General features: G+C 34.4%; 1 protein-coding gene across 5 annotated transcripts in view; it reads right to left on the reverse strand.

Moving 5' to 3' along the window:
- Nucleotides 1–15323, reverse strand: part of LOC145680371 (uncharacterized) — a 109807-nt gene that overhangs the window by 14884 nt on the left and 79600 nt on the right. The window contains exon 4 of one of the 5 annotated variants that reach the window (XM_081750797.1): nt 7020–13884. The exons of 3 other annotated variants lie outside the window; for them this stretch is intronic. In XM_081750797.1, coding sequence (XP_081606923.1) covers nt 13467–13884 — 418 coding nt within the window. In that variant the 3' untranslated portion in view covers nt 7020–13466. Of the gene's footprint in view, nt 1–7019; nt 13885–15323 lie in introns of those variants that run through there. One more of the 5 variants, XM_081750798.1, reaches the window with a different exon arrangement.

The raw sequence follows: 15323 nt of genomic DNA on the forward strand, positions 1-15323 counted from the left end.
TTGTAAATGAAGGAAAATCTAAAAAACGAAAGAGAAATAGTACAGAATGGAAATATAATAAAATAAAGACTTTGAGGGCTCAAGGACAAGCATATGCAAACAGAGAAGGCATAGTTGTGCAAAAGAAGGTGAGAGTGGGAAATGAACAGTGCTGTGCAGCAACATGGTGCAAACCGGATACCCAGAGTATGGAGTATTATGTAAAACACCCTGTTGAAGGTTCCGACATTAGGTTACATAAGTCTGTATTTCTTCAATAGGTCAAGTATTACAGCCAAACGGGTAAGGCTAGCTGCACAAGGTTCGAGCAGTATGCAGCGTTCTCCTAGAATGGACAGTAGGGGAAGGCATACCAATAGAACACATGCAATATCTAATAATGTTATTGACAATGTCGAAAAGAATATCACATTTTTTTTTTTTTTTTTTTTTTTTTTTTCAGATATACTCGTAGATTAGACTATAGAATTATTAGAATTGAGTTCATATTTCAACTGCGAAATCTGCAGCTTTGCATTAGTTGAAGAATTGAATTCTTTTGAGCTTCGGTAATTACTAATGAGAACTCTAATGAAACCTGAGCTAACGATTATACACCTCTTTCCAATTGTTTATCAATAATTAAAAATGGACTCAATGTATTCACCTTGCAAACACAATATGTCACTATCACAATTTAGTACATTTCGAAAAGAACAACCTGCCGTGATATATCACTAAATCAGATATTATTGTATTTCGCTAAACGCACCTAAACTTAATCAGGCGAATTACGAGCCTTAAGACTTAGGTTGTACCTTCGTATTCGACATACATGCATATTCGATACTGAAAGTTTATTTATTTATTTTGTCCACCTGAGGAAGTTTAACTCCAATTGCGCAAAATACATCGATAACTTATTCTTACAAGCTAGTAGAAAGACGATATCTTTTCAATTTCAATATACTATTTTTTAACCATAAAGGAACTCAAAATATCTTTTTATTTGCAAACAGATTCGGATTATGTTTTTACCATCATCTAATAAAATTAATAAACTGGAGAGCTTGCTGTTTCATTTTACTGTATATTCACACAATTTGCAAAATATAATATAGATATTAAAATTTTGCAATATACCTTCTCAATTGACTAAATTCTATTTTTTTTTTCTCGACAAATTCATTAAGCAATACGCCACCAAAGCATATGACAGGACAATTGACTTATAGACGTATTGTTCAATAATGAGTTACTTTTAGGAAAACTCAGTTATTTTCGAAACAGCATTTTCTAAATACTAAAAAAATATATTATTATCTTAAGTGCACTGATTAGATAAATTAATACGAATAGATAAACTATTTTGTAATAATTTAAAAAAAAGTTATGTTACGTCAATTAGTTAGTCATACCATTCAACTAGCTTATATGTGGGCGTAGTGATATTAATGATCAAGTCTGTTACCCATCGAAATACATATATTTAGGAAAATTCTTCTAAAATCTGCGACTTTATATTATTTTAGTATTGTCGTATTCTAAATATTCGATTTTGTTTCGATATGTGTGATAAATGTTTTCAAAGTTATTCATTTAGAAACTTCGATGATTAGTAAAAATAGGCGAATTATATTCATAGTCTCACGTATGTTTACATTCCCATATGTTTCAATGTAACGTTGTCATAGAAACAGGCGTGTGAGCCCCTAATTCGCTGTATGTCTGGGGTTGAAATTAGGTAGTTGATGGTGATTTTAAATGGAAGTTGGACTACGTAATTGCTGCTACTGCAAACATTTTGCAATTTTAGTGATTTTACCAGAAATGAGGTATGTTGTACACCTGAAGTGTAATTAGTGAAGTATAAAAGCATATACTGAACTGAAATTGTGAAATCAAATGCCAAAGTGCATCTAAATTCTTGTCAGTAGATTGGCTATTATTTCTTCAGTGACATTTCATCTGCTTGGTATCAGTAAATCTTATGCAGTACGTAAGCTGAAACATTATTTTGGTAGGTTTTTTTTAATATATATATATATATATATATATATATATATATATATATATATATATATATAATTAAAGTAAAACTAGCCATAACATTTCGGAGGTTTTAATAGTGAAGTTCAAATTACTTTTACTAGGTAGTCGTTGAAATCTGAGGTAACGAACATGTTTTGTAGCTAGTTTTATTTTAGTCCCTCCTTCCAAAGAGTAAAATGACTCTATTTCCGAGCATTACACAGTATTTTTACTACATATCTAAATTATTAATAACTTGGCAGAATGGAAGTCTTGGTAAATTATATATACTTTTAATTCAATGACCTCAAATTTATAGTAATGTCAAAATTCTTCTAACCAGTTTTGAAAATGAAATTTTTGAGTTTTACGTCCCACAATTATGCCGGTTAGGCTAAAGGAGACGGTGATGATGAGTAATGGATGAAATGAAGAAAGTGGGAGGAAACGGGAGAACCCCGAGAAAACCCACGGCCACCACAAATTTCACTTGGCGGGGGCTGGGATCGAACCCGGGACCCCAATCACCAGAGGTGAAAGCTCTACCACTGAGCCACCGCGGCCCCCTCTAACCAGTTTTGTTCCGTAAATAATACTTATTATTGCACATATCTTCACAGCAGATAAATATCAATGAAACAAATACAATTTAATGGATACTTTCATTTTATTTAGAATCGTTCTTTGCTGCTGTTTTATCTTCCTATTTTGATTCTGGTATAGATGCATACTCAGTGACCCAGAAAACATGGTTAGATTGTGGTTTGATAATATCTGTGTTTAATTATAAGTTATGAAATGTGAATTACAGAATATAAATAGTACACAAAATTTCTACTTATGTAGCGGCCAATATTACAGAGTGAAGTAATGGTGTATGTTATATTATGCGTAAAAGGCATGCAGGGTTATTACCGTAATTTTGATTTGTTATGTATGTTAACACTGCATGTACAGAAAACGATTTAATATTTCAGAAACTATGCGTGTAAACACCTGAGCACAACTTTGTAAGAAAATGTGAAATTCATTTTATTGAAAATTTGATAATTACATAACTATTGAAAACCGATTACAGCAACAACTATTTTTAAAAAATGTAAATTAATTGGGATTACTTGTCACTAGAAGTTCATTGCAAACTTTCTTTTTTCTTTTAAAATTCCCATATTAATTTGCTGTGAATAAAGATTACCCTAATTACTACACAATTTTCTTTTAGTACACAATTAGACAAATAATTTCCTTGCATTTTACATTATTTCATAAAAATTCTTCAGTATATTTTCAATTATAAAAAAATTAGTTTCTTTTTTTATAGATATAAAAAACTAGTAACAGCACTAAGGTTCTCATGTGCACAAAGACGAACGTGGAACATATCCTCTCTATCATAAGTTGACAGGTTAATAATAAGTCAGATTTGCAGTTGCAAAAGAATAATAAATATATTTATTATTATTATTTTAAGTAGAATTCTGTTTTTAGCATTTGTAGAGACATGTTTATTAACAGCTGCTAAAACTGCGGCACTATATTAAATATCCCATCTACATAATCTATTACACATTTATTATCATCAGCACATACACAGTTCAAGTAAGTTTATAATGTATTTCTTTACTTCTAATATTTTGAAGTGTAAAACTGAAAAACAAAAGAAAGAAAAATTTAACAAACCTTTGTCAACATTAAATTTGTATTATGGAGAAGCACTTTGTGTTTGATGACGATACCAATACAACATCGAAATTGTCACGTAACTGTAGTTATTAACGAGTTCGGTTTGCCAAAACTTCTTTACACATTTACTCTGTCCGTGTGTCCATCCGCCCGGGAGACGAAAAATTTCAAGATCTACTTGATGAATCACCATTAATTTTGGGCAGGATGTAGAGGAATCGGTTTTGTTGATAGAAATGATATTCAAACCGGAAGTAGTAAGAATCGACCACTTCCGGTTTTAACGTTGATCACTATAGAGCAAAAACAGTAATAGATACCGAGAAATGGTTTCTTGTAATCGATTAAACATCAGAAGAATACATTTCATCTCCATCGTTCTACTAAAACCAGATGTGATAGTAATCCACTCCAACTTCCGGTTTCAATATTGATCTACAGAGAGCAAAAACGATAAGACAGAGAGAAACAGCTTTTTATAGAATCAATTTACCGTTCTAAGCATAGGTATTATCATCTCCCTTAACCCACTACTCAAATCGGAAGTGACAGAAATCAAAACAGTAATAAATAGCGAGAAGCTTTTTGTGCGATCAATTCAGCGTCCCAAGTATATATTCCATCTCCACTGTAATCTCTCAACTAAAACCAGAAGTATTAGAAATCTCCTATCACTTCTGATTTCAATATTAATTGGGAACAAACCAAACGCCTTCACGTGATATACACATGACATAGCTACTTCTCTTTAATCATAAAAGTAGGATTAGAATTAGGAATTACATTTCTGGACTTGTGGCATCTTTGGCCATATTAGCCCGGCACGCATGAGGGATGACGTTCCTTGGCGATCATATTATCCAAGGAAAGGGGAGGAAGGAAGCGGCGTGGGACCTATATGTTAGGTACCATCCCGACATTTGCCTTGTCTCAATGAGGAAAACCCCATCAGAATGGCTGGGCTGAAAAAGCTTTTACATTTTTCGACAGTCTCTCCACCAGGAATACCATAAAAATAGATTCCATGTCCACTTTCAGCGCTGAACCTATATAACTGGGGACATATTCTTTATGATGGCATTCGAATGACTACTCCAGTTGGTATCCGAGGCCAGCAAACCCACCAGGAATCGAATCCAGGACGACGCGAATTACTTACGAAGAGGTGCTTAAAATTTCGATTGTTTTACATTTTTGTTTTATTATGTACAATACTGAAACTTTTATGTACTTCACAGGTAAATATTTAATTAACTACTATTGTACTGAAGATGGAAAAGAAGACTGACTGTAATCTACTCAGACACGGCAGAGATTTGATGAGGCGATTTCTTCCATTCGAAGGATGTAATTCCCATTTATATAATCTACAAAAACCTTCGTAAAAAGATGACACACGATCAGTACTTCCTTTCAGGCTGAAGATTATTCCTGTTATTTAGGGTTAAAATCGGTCACGGATAAAGGAATGAATTCAACCCTAATTTACCAACCGGTGTATACTCATGCCTGTAATGAAACTTGACGTGTGTTTTATAAAGCAGAAACGTGAAACATACGGTATTTCCACATCACAAATGTATAAAACACGAAGCTGCACTATTACTACGTGAGAGTTTCTTTACCTCACTAAATAAGCATAATATAGGTGCATCACTGCCAAAGAAAGAATATAACATTCAACTGTAGGTCAACTTAAATCCAGCAAGTGCGTACTTGCGCGATAAATTGAAACATAACAACCTTGCGTTTTCTCGATTCCCTATTTGTGGAGTATATGAGGCATTCCGTGCAGTAAAGGCGAACATAACAAAGGGTTGCTTCCTGAAAATGTATTCTGAATAGCCAAATAATCATCCATTTATTTTGAAATATTTTTACTAAGAGAAAGAGGAAAGACTTCCTTAAATCGTACATAAGGAACGAGAACTTTTCACTGAGTAGTTGTATTACAACTCGAATATCTGGAATGAAATTTCCGAGCGCTCAAACTCAACGTAACCTTGGTTGAATTCTCCCTTACTACCTAGAACGCCTCGCATACCCATACATATATTGTTATGGCGCGAAAACCTAAAGCCTCAAAGACAAGGAATATAAATACGCAGTATCTTTTCATTTATCTATGAGTAGCAAATCCGTGCTCTGTTACAAAGGAAATTCAGATACTCTATTCAAGTGGGAGAAATTCACGTTTGAAATTCGAATAGGAATCAGATTTCTGGGCTTCCAGCAGGTATGGCCACCTTAGCCCGTCAAGTATGAGGAATTACGACCTCGGCGATCACACTAGCCGGGGATCTGGGGAAGAAGAAAGCGACCTTGGGACCATTACGTTCGGTACCATCCCGACATTTGCCGGTATGAGGAAAACCCAGGAAAGCCTCACTCAGGATGACTGGCCTGAAATCCCCACCGGGAATATAATCCAGACCAAAGGTGAGAACGGAGCCAAACGTTTAAAATTCGACATGACCTGAAATTTTCGAAAGCGCTTCGATGCAAAATGCATTCTAGATTTTTGATCAATCCACCCTTTTCAGAGCATACATAAAACTAATTTCTTGATTAAACTCAAATTCCCTGAATAATTGTTTATTGAACTTCAACAACAGGTATGGGGACCTTTATACTGAAACCATTAACAATAGAAAAGAAAAAGAGTTCCCGAAAAAAAAAAGGAAAAAAAAAAAAACAGGATATACATTTTAAAAGTACTGTCAACATTCACTTCGTGAAAGTGAGAACGTAGCCAAGACAGTCGTAATAGGATTGGAACCAGTCATTTGATTACGAAGTATGAACACTCACTCGCTTCGTAGTGAAAATGAAATGAAATCTTTGAGTATTACGTCCCACGGTTATGCCGGTGAGGCTAAAGGAGACGGTGATAAATGAAATGATGGAATGAAGAAAGTGGGAGGAAACGGAAGAACCCCGAGAAAACCCACGCACACGGTGTTTGTCCACCGCAAAGTTCACTTGGCGGGGCTGGGATCGAACCCGGGACCCCACTCGCTTCGTAGTATTGCAGACTTTGTTCATAATAAGACCATGTAGATTGATGAGCGAGGAGCAAGTCCTGAAAGATTTTGACCTGTACCAAAAGAAAACTGTTATAATTTATTTCGGTTTTACATTTAATTAAATTTCATGTTTTTTTTAACATATTTATACTTACTGCAGTCACTCAGCTATTCTTCAAAGTCTTTTTCTTGTGTTGCATTCTATTGGGTACTTCTATTACTTAATTTAATCTACTCAGTTACAAATGATTATTTATGGAGTAATACACATTTGTTCATCAAGTAAATGAAAGACGCCAACAGTTTATAAGAATGATTTATTACGTTTACCAGATACTACGTGATAAATAAATAAACAGAAGTTTTATACATCAGATAAATATAAATGCGATAAATCAACTACTTTCTATAAATTATGCATGGAAAAAAGTTTACTTCAATCTACCGTATTTTATCAGTAGCCTGGGATTTCGTATCAAAGTGTATTTAACTGTGAAGATTTCAATTACTATTTACAGTAATATGTTTTCACAGCACTATTATGATATTTTTATATCCAATTGAATACTCATTAATATTCATCTTACTATAGTGTTCCCAAGTCACAAAGATAATGTTTAAAAAAATTGCACTGGTATTTGAGTGCATATATCATTTAGTCCTGTGAAAGCAAATACATACAAAAAAAATAAAGCATTTATCAAATCAATTTTATTTTTCAGTGAAAAGAGCATTCAATGTTTCCTATATCGTCTGCATTGTTCTAACAAGTTCAGTATTTTTGCAAACTTTATCTTAAAGCGCATAATACTCAAAGCATACACATATTAGGATAAGAAGCAATACTTTACTCCAAATGTGAAAGAAAAAATAAATGACACGAAATTTCATCTTTTCTGAGTCACAAGTGCAGAAAGCGATAGAGAAAAAAAAATCGAAAAAAATAATAATCATAATCAATTATATTGACTTTATCTAACTTCATTTTTCCTTTTCATTTCTTGTGAGATACCTGCGCGATGGTGAGAAGAATAAGAATGGTTGCGCTTTCCGATCCATTTTTGCGATTTTTTTCTTTCCATTGTTATAGAAGTTTTAATTTATTTTTCTCTAAATTGTACAGCACGTGAGGTTCCTTGAGAATTTGCTATGGAGACAGCGTCTTACGAACAAAAGAACGTCGTCTACTAACATGTTAAGGAAAGTAAACTATAGATACGTAATTGGACTATTTCAATTCTACATTATTTGTACAGAAATTAGTGTGCTTACGATGATTTATATGACGCAGGTGCCAGAATATTATGTGCAAATGCTTTCTACTTGCTATCTAAAGACGCTGTAGCCAGTAATCAACAAAGACAGGAACGAAACAATTGCATGTTCACTGGGACTTTTGAAATGTTAGGTTTGACAGCTCAGGAAACAAACATCAAGTTAATAATACATGTAAACAAAGTTTTATAATTGATGTCGTTAATGTAATACGAGAGAGGATCAGAAACTACGGTTTCACGGCCGATATTTGTGGCGTTTCGTCTGTTATAGAGGAATGAGGAGTGTGCAGTAATTTTCTACATGGAGCTTCAGCCATCCGTTAACTATGGCACCCTCCCTACAGATCGCACTTCGCTCCAAGAGACTCTCACCTGTTCCCACACTTGAATGAGCACCTAACAGGCCGTCGCTTCGCTTTAGATAAGGAGGTGAAACACTTCATGACAACATGGCTGAACACGAAAAGACAAAATTTTTACCCGGAAGAAATCTTCAGACTCATCCCACGATGCTACAAGTGCCTCAACCAAAATGGAGCCTATGTCCAAAAATAACCTGTTCTATGTACTATCTTTCGGTTGTATTGATTGTATGAAATAATATACACACGTTTCACTGCAGGCTTTGTAACTTTACTTTCTGATTACCCTTCGTATTAAATTTATGTAGCGAGCATTCTCTTCTTCTTACTGAGAATAAGATATAAGGATATTTTGTGAACATATGTTGTAAGGAAATGATGCTAATTTTTGACTATGATTACACGCTTTCCGACACAATCAGTAACACAAAATATAAAGTAGCAATACTGTGTTTCTTCCTAGTCTATATTTTTTAGATGGCACACTCATCAAACCCTGTTACTCTCTTTAAAACATAATATATTTTAAATTTGTGGATTTTTCAGTAGCAGAATGGCATTTCAAGTACATATGATCCCGAGTTCAATTCCAATGGAGGCTCATACCGTGAGGAAAAACTGCGTAGTGGTTAAGATAAAAAAATGATATCTGTTGTGATTTTGGTGTTGGGTAAAGCATAATAACAACATACAAACAAAAACCCCTGACTTGGTGTTAAATGAAAATGTTAGTTCCTTTTTTTAAATTTGGTCTAGGTTATAAGAAACTGAAATTCCTTTAAGTTTTAGTAGCAAAACAATTAATTCGTGAGTATAGAATACCATAGGTGCACCTATAACAATTCTCTATTCATTTTTATTCATATATTTATTTCCAAATAAACAAAATAACTAACAATTTTCTATTCGTGCTACTAGCTTCTCTGTTTTAAGAAAAGAGTTCTTTCTGCTACACTAAAAATCGTAGCATCATAATCCTACTTAAAAAAAAAAATGTATTTCTACAAGAAGTTAACGCAGTAAAACAATATGTGACATTTTTCAACCACATAACTGAATAGAATCTTTGATCTGCAGATGAAGAAAAGCCGTCCTGCATTTCGAAATATTTAAAAGATCCTAGTTGTTTGGCTACTACAAGGGACATGAAGGTGAGCAATTTTAATCTGCCACAAAAAGAAAACTATCTTGAAGTAGAAGAGTAGCAGAACTCTTATCAATACTTCTTCAACTTAGTGTTATAATCGCTGAAAAGTACTTAGTACGCTCGGATGTACCCCCAAGAAACCTCACGAGCTGTTTACATTAGACCTTGAACCTTCGTAAACACTGGTTCACCATTCAGACTATACCTGCACGGAAAATAGAATGGTTATTAAAAGTAAAAAATATGTGATCTTGTGTAATGCGCACTGCTTCTTTTCATTTCTGCCATAATAAGCTCTTTGGACTATTAGAACGAATGCTTAGTGTTTGGACTCATGAAACTGAACGAATAAACAAAAATTACAGATCCTTCAACAAAATTTGCTTAAATACTACCAATTACTCACTCTCTCATCTGTTATGAAACATTCATGTTTTTACATGAATTTAAGTTACATCTGGGGGAGGACTAGCGATAATTTTTGTATTGTTACACTCAGTACTGTGATTACTTACGATGAGTGATGTAACTTAAATTTTACTCTGTTTCATAAATGCCTTCGCTTCGTATCTAGAATAATATAATTGATTTCACGTCAATTAACTTCTACTAATTATTAAATAAAATAAAAATTATACAAAATATATGTGATTCAATTTAATTTCAGTGTCTTCTACACAAACTGACGATGCTTTATTTCATTAGAAAGGTGTCATCTTGATTATATGACAGGGAAAAATAGTCATCTAAGTTAAATAAAATATTAATTTACGAAAAGTGATGTCATGAATGTTTACTTGACGAAGTTCTATTGTTTTGTACGTGTTATAAATAAATACAGGTTCTTATTTTACTTTCAGTACTCTTGCACTGGGATTCTTGATATAACAATGCGCTAAACATCAATACATATACATATATTGATTTTAATGTGAATTTTTCATACGAATTAAATATGATAAGAACGTACTGTGTAAAAATAATACACCTCAAGAAGGACCACATAAACAAAATTCAAACAATATAGCTATATTACTGGCCCAACAGTAGGTAAAACGCATTAATCCATACCAATGAACATTCAAGTAAATATGTTACATTCACACTGGGACCAATATTTACATTCTCCAATTTCACTCTCAGTATGAACGCTTAAGACTTCTTGCGGAGAAAATCATTGTATATTAGCAATTCCAATAATTCATAATGAGAAAGGTGTGTATGTAAAAATCAAATTTCAATGCAAACAAACAAAACTAGATATCTAATTAAAGGTCCCGAAACCAGAAATATAAAGTACTATATATGGTGATATTTAGAAAACAATAACACTCTCAAACGTGACAGAGAGGAGAAAAAAAAAACTGCACGAATATCCCACACAATTCATATTCATATCACTTACGAGTTATTTACAATTTATCATATACAAAATAGCTGACAAAGTACTAGATCTACACAATCCTTAAAGACATTTTAATAGTTGGTGGAAAATGTGATGTGTAAGATTAAACATGAATCGTTAACACAACCAAAGTCTGGTTTATATAAAACCAATAATTAAATAAAACAAGATTAAAACAAGATTTTACACGAATAATGAAAATAACTGCATTTAATTTGCAACCCACATCTCATATTATTACGGTATACAAGTTATATTTGTGAGGTTACACATTTAAAGCCATTTTGATTTCTTATATACACATACGCACATTAGAAAAGAAAATATTGAATTGTATGGTGCTCTTGGAAACGGAAAATTAAAAAAATAATAAGTCAAAAACTACATAAATACGTGCCACGTATAATCAATCAAATTCACTACTGCATTAACATTTCATACCTTTTACTTTTTCTTTAACATCCTCATGAACATATTGATTTGAGATCCGGATTTCGGTAAACTTTTAACAAGTTCTTTATATATATAAATTTCCATGTATTATTTCCGAAGTTAGACGCAAGAGAAAAGGTATGAAATGTTAATACACTCATCAAGTGGATTGCAGGAAGTCCGATGGCTTTACTCTGCTCTAGCAGAGGCTGTGCTGCCAAAAAGCATCAGCTGCATAATAAGATTCAAGAAAAAAAAATGAAATCTTTAAGCTTTACGTCCCATTGTTATGCCGGCTAGGCTAAAGGAGACTGTGATGATGAGAAATGAATGAATTGGTGGAATGAAAAAATAGGAGGAAACGGGAGCATCCCGAGAAAACCCAACGCACATGGTGTTTGTCCACCACAAAGTTCACTTGGCGCGAGCTGGAATCGAACCAAGGATCCCATACACCAGAGGTGATCGCTCTACCATTGAGCCACCGTGGCTCCTGATAAACATCAAGAGAAACAATTGTCTCTAGCTCCGTAGCTAAGTGGTTAATGCGCGTTAATTTCTGTGCATGTGGTCATTAGCTTGATTTCCGTGGGGGTTCTTTTCTCGGATAGAAACCCAAGTAGTGTTAGGATTTAGCTTAAACAGTAAGTCCGCCTCGCATAACACCCTGAAAATGAGCGTTACACTACAATCAATTCATTTCTCTCAATTCACCAACATTACAATTAATATGATCTTGTTTATTCTTACACAAACCTTTTTTCTTCATTACGGAAGAGCTACTATGGATGGATACATAAACAGACTGACAGTAGGAGGCGTGTCCAGAAAATAAGAACTGTTTCGTTTGAATGCCACCGCAGCGCTAGTGTTGGCGCTCTGTGCATGTGTGCTAGTTACACTGGCTCATTATCTCTCCACTTACGCCAGTACGGTTGAGTTGTCGCGAGTGTACTGTATCCTGTGATCGTTTGCAAGGTTTAAAACAATTGCTGAACCCGTCACTGTCAGATTCATTTTGTTATCCGGTTTTCGAATGCAAGGAACATTACGTCGGCCGAAATTTCATCGTCAAGTTGTAGAGACGTACGGTGGAAATGCAATGAGTGATGGAATGGGACGACAGTGGGTGAGGCAGTTGAATGAAGGGCGGACAAATGTCCACGACGAATCACGAAGTGGGCAGCCTTCTGTTGTGACTAATGAGTTGATGAGGAAAGTGGATGAGAAAATTCGTGAGAATAGACGGTGCCGTTTGACAGCCCCGACTTGGCGCCGTCTGACTACCACTTATTCCTGCACCTGAAGCACGAGCTCGGCAGTAAGCGCTTTGAAAGTGACAGCACCGCAAAAACGCTGTGGAGTTATGGTTGCTTTCACTTGCGTGATCTTTCTTTGAGGAAGGTTTGGACAAGGTAGTAACTCGCTATGACAAGTGTTTGAACATTGGTGGAAACTATGTCGAAAAATAATTTAAGATGCACTCTTTCATGTGAAATTAAATTTGGTTTGAATAAACCTGTTTTAGTATATTATTTTGCAAAAACGGTACACGCCTCATTATTATTTTTCCGTAACAATTTCCCTAAAGCAACGAAGCAGAAGCTTGAAAGTCTTTATCATCGACACTGTCACTTGGCAAGCGCGCATAGAAGGGAAGGAAATGAAAATGAAATGAAATCTTTGAGTTTAAAGTCCCACGATGGCCCTTTAGAGCAAGTGAATGATGATGATGGAAGAATTGGTGGAATGAGAATGTGGGAGGAAACGGGAAAACCCACTGACACGATGTTGTCCACCATAAACTTATTGTCTGGGGATCGAACCAGGGACTCCACGCACCAGATGTAAGCGCTCTACCACTGAACCACTGCTACTCATTGCGCGCATAAATGAATACATGGTGATTTTCAATCAATGCCGTACGGAAGACTGCTTGCGAAGAACATTCAATGTATACAAATTTGTATCTACGCAGCCATCGGACTTCGTTCCTGTCACTATTATAACTAATCTGTACAAAAACTTATCGTAAAATATTTGTGATGTAAAGAAATCTCAGCAATTTTGGTACTAACACTTCCCTTCTGATTATAATTATTATTTGAAATTAATTCACTATAATTATTCATTCCTCTGCAGAAGATAATGCATTTTCTGGTGATTCCGGAAAGGTTCTCTCTTATTATACACTTTGGAACATACCTCACACACATATGGTCCATTACCATGCGTTCTCAAATGTCTGTTAAGATCTCCTTTCGAATAAAAATTTTTGCCGCACTTATCACACCCAAAGGGTTTCTCACCAGTATGCGTCTGAAAATGTAATTTCAAATTCTCTTTCCGAGAAAATGCTTTGTTACAGAGCTTACATGGAAAGGGCTTCTCGCCCGTGTGGATACGCATATGCCTCTTAAGTTTGCTTGGACACGGAAATACTCTACAGCATTCTGGGCACACAAGAAGCTTCGGCTTGGGTATACCAGAAATTAGAGGAGAGTCGTAAGGAACCTCACAAATGGGCAGTGTCTCGGAATATCTGAAAATGAACAAATACACTAAGATGTACCAAAAGAGCAAACAGATAAAATTCTTTAACAATACTGATAAAATCTAATACAGTTAACATACAAGTTTTTAATGTCTATAAACAGACTCAACACGTAAAAGTAAAAAGTACACTCATTAGAAGAAAACAATGAGTGTTTGTTTTTGTTTTTTGCTGCGCCGTGCCATGTACTAACTTAACAACAATTAATATAAAAAGCAACTTCACACCAATGTTTGTCTTCTCAAGAAACTGCATCGATGAACATCAACATATAAAAATACATTTCTTCGTCGATCTTAAATGAAGATTAAACGAAGACTATGCAATTGGGGGAAGATAGTGACATAGTTTCCCTAACGATATAACTAAGCACGCAAACTATACTTTATCTTATAATGCCGAACCCTCACTCTTCCCTTCATACTCAACATACAGTTCAATGAGAGATAAAAGTATCTTCGAAAGAGGAATAAGCTACACCTTTACTCTACACTAAGAGTTTCCTAAAACACTTCCTTGCTATGTAATATTGAGGGGGAAAAAGCACGTAATTATCCAGTTTCAACTCAGTGTTAAGTTTCGCAATTCTAATCACCGAGAAAGTCTCTATGAGTTCGCCATTATATTTATTAACTACCATTATCTTTACGATTTTCAAAGTGACAAACATAAAATATGAATATTAAAAACTGAAGTCTTACAGCAGACTATGAAAGTATTATGAAATAAAAAGACCAGTGTTTTTACTATTTATTGCAGTAAAATTTAACTGTTTGCTAGATGGGGTCATCATACAAACTTTATACCAACAACACAGATCACTGATTATAGAACATAATAAAATATAGAGAGTTACCCCAAATATTGGCCTACTTTCCCTTTTCTTGGAAATTGTACACAACAGCGGCATATCTAAAAAAGACCTTTTCTTCAGAGTGTGTTGAAAGTTGTATCCAACGAGGAATCCCCGAATATTTCAGAAGTCTGTGAATAGATTTCGTATCTAAAACCAACGTTAGACCAGTAACAATGTTCGCATGTCAAACCTTGATGGATTGAAATTTGAATATTTCCGAAAAAACTAAAACACCAATTGGTTTCTCGTCTTTAAGAAAAAGATATACCTAAGCTTATAGCTTATCACGTGTAGGTTGGATAGTAATCCGTGAAAGGCATACATCTCAACCAAATGGACGACTGAAGAAAATAGTAGCATATATTGAAGATGATATTCAATATTTGCATGGTAGAGCTTTAGATGTCAGAAATCAAAATGGTCATTTAAAGAGAATTCGAACACATACCAATTCTTCCTTCACAACAAACCAGTAGCGAGTTACTCAGTTATCAAATAATTAATTTTTCTTTGTTTTCTCACTAAATTTATTATGATATTAACCGGTTAGTAATCAAGTTCCTGCATGAAG

Source organism: Thermobia domestica, chromosome 3 (genome assembly GCF_964235325.1).
Source record: "Thermobia domestica chromosome 3, izTheDome1.hap1.1, whole genome shotgun sequence".
Lineage (NCBI taxonomy): Eukaryota > Metazoa > Arthropoda > Insecta > Zygentoma > Lepismatidae > Thermobia > Thermobia domestica.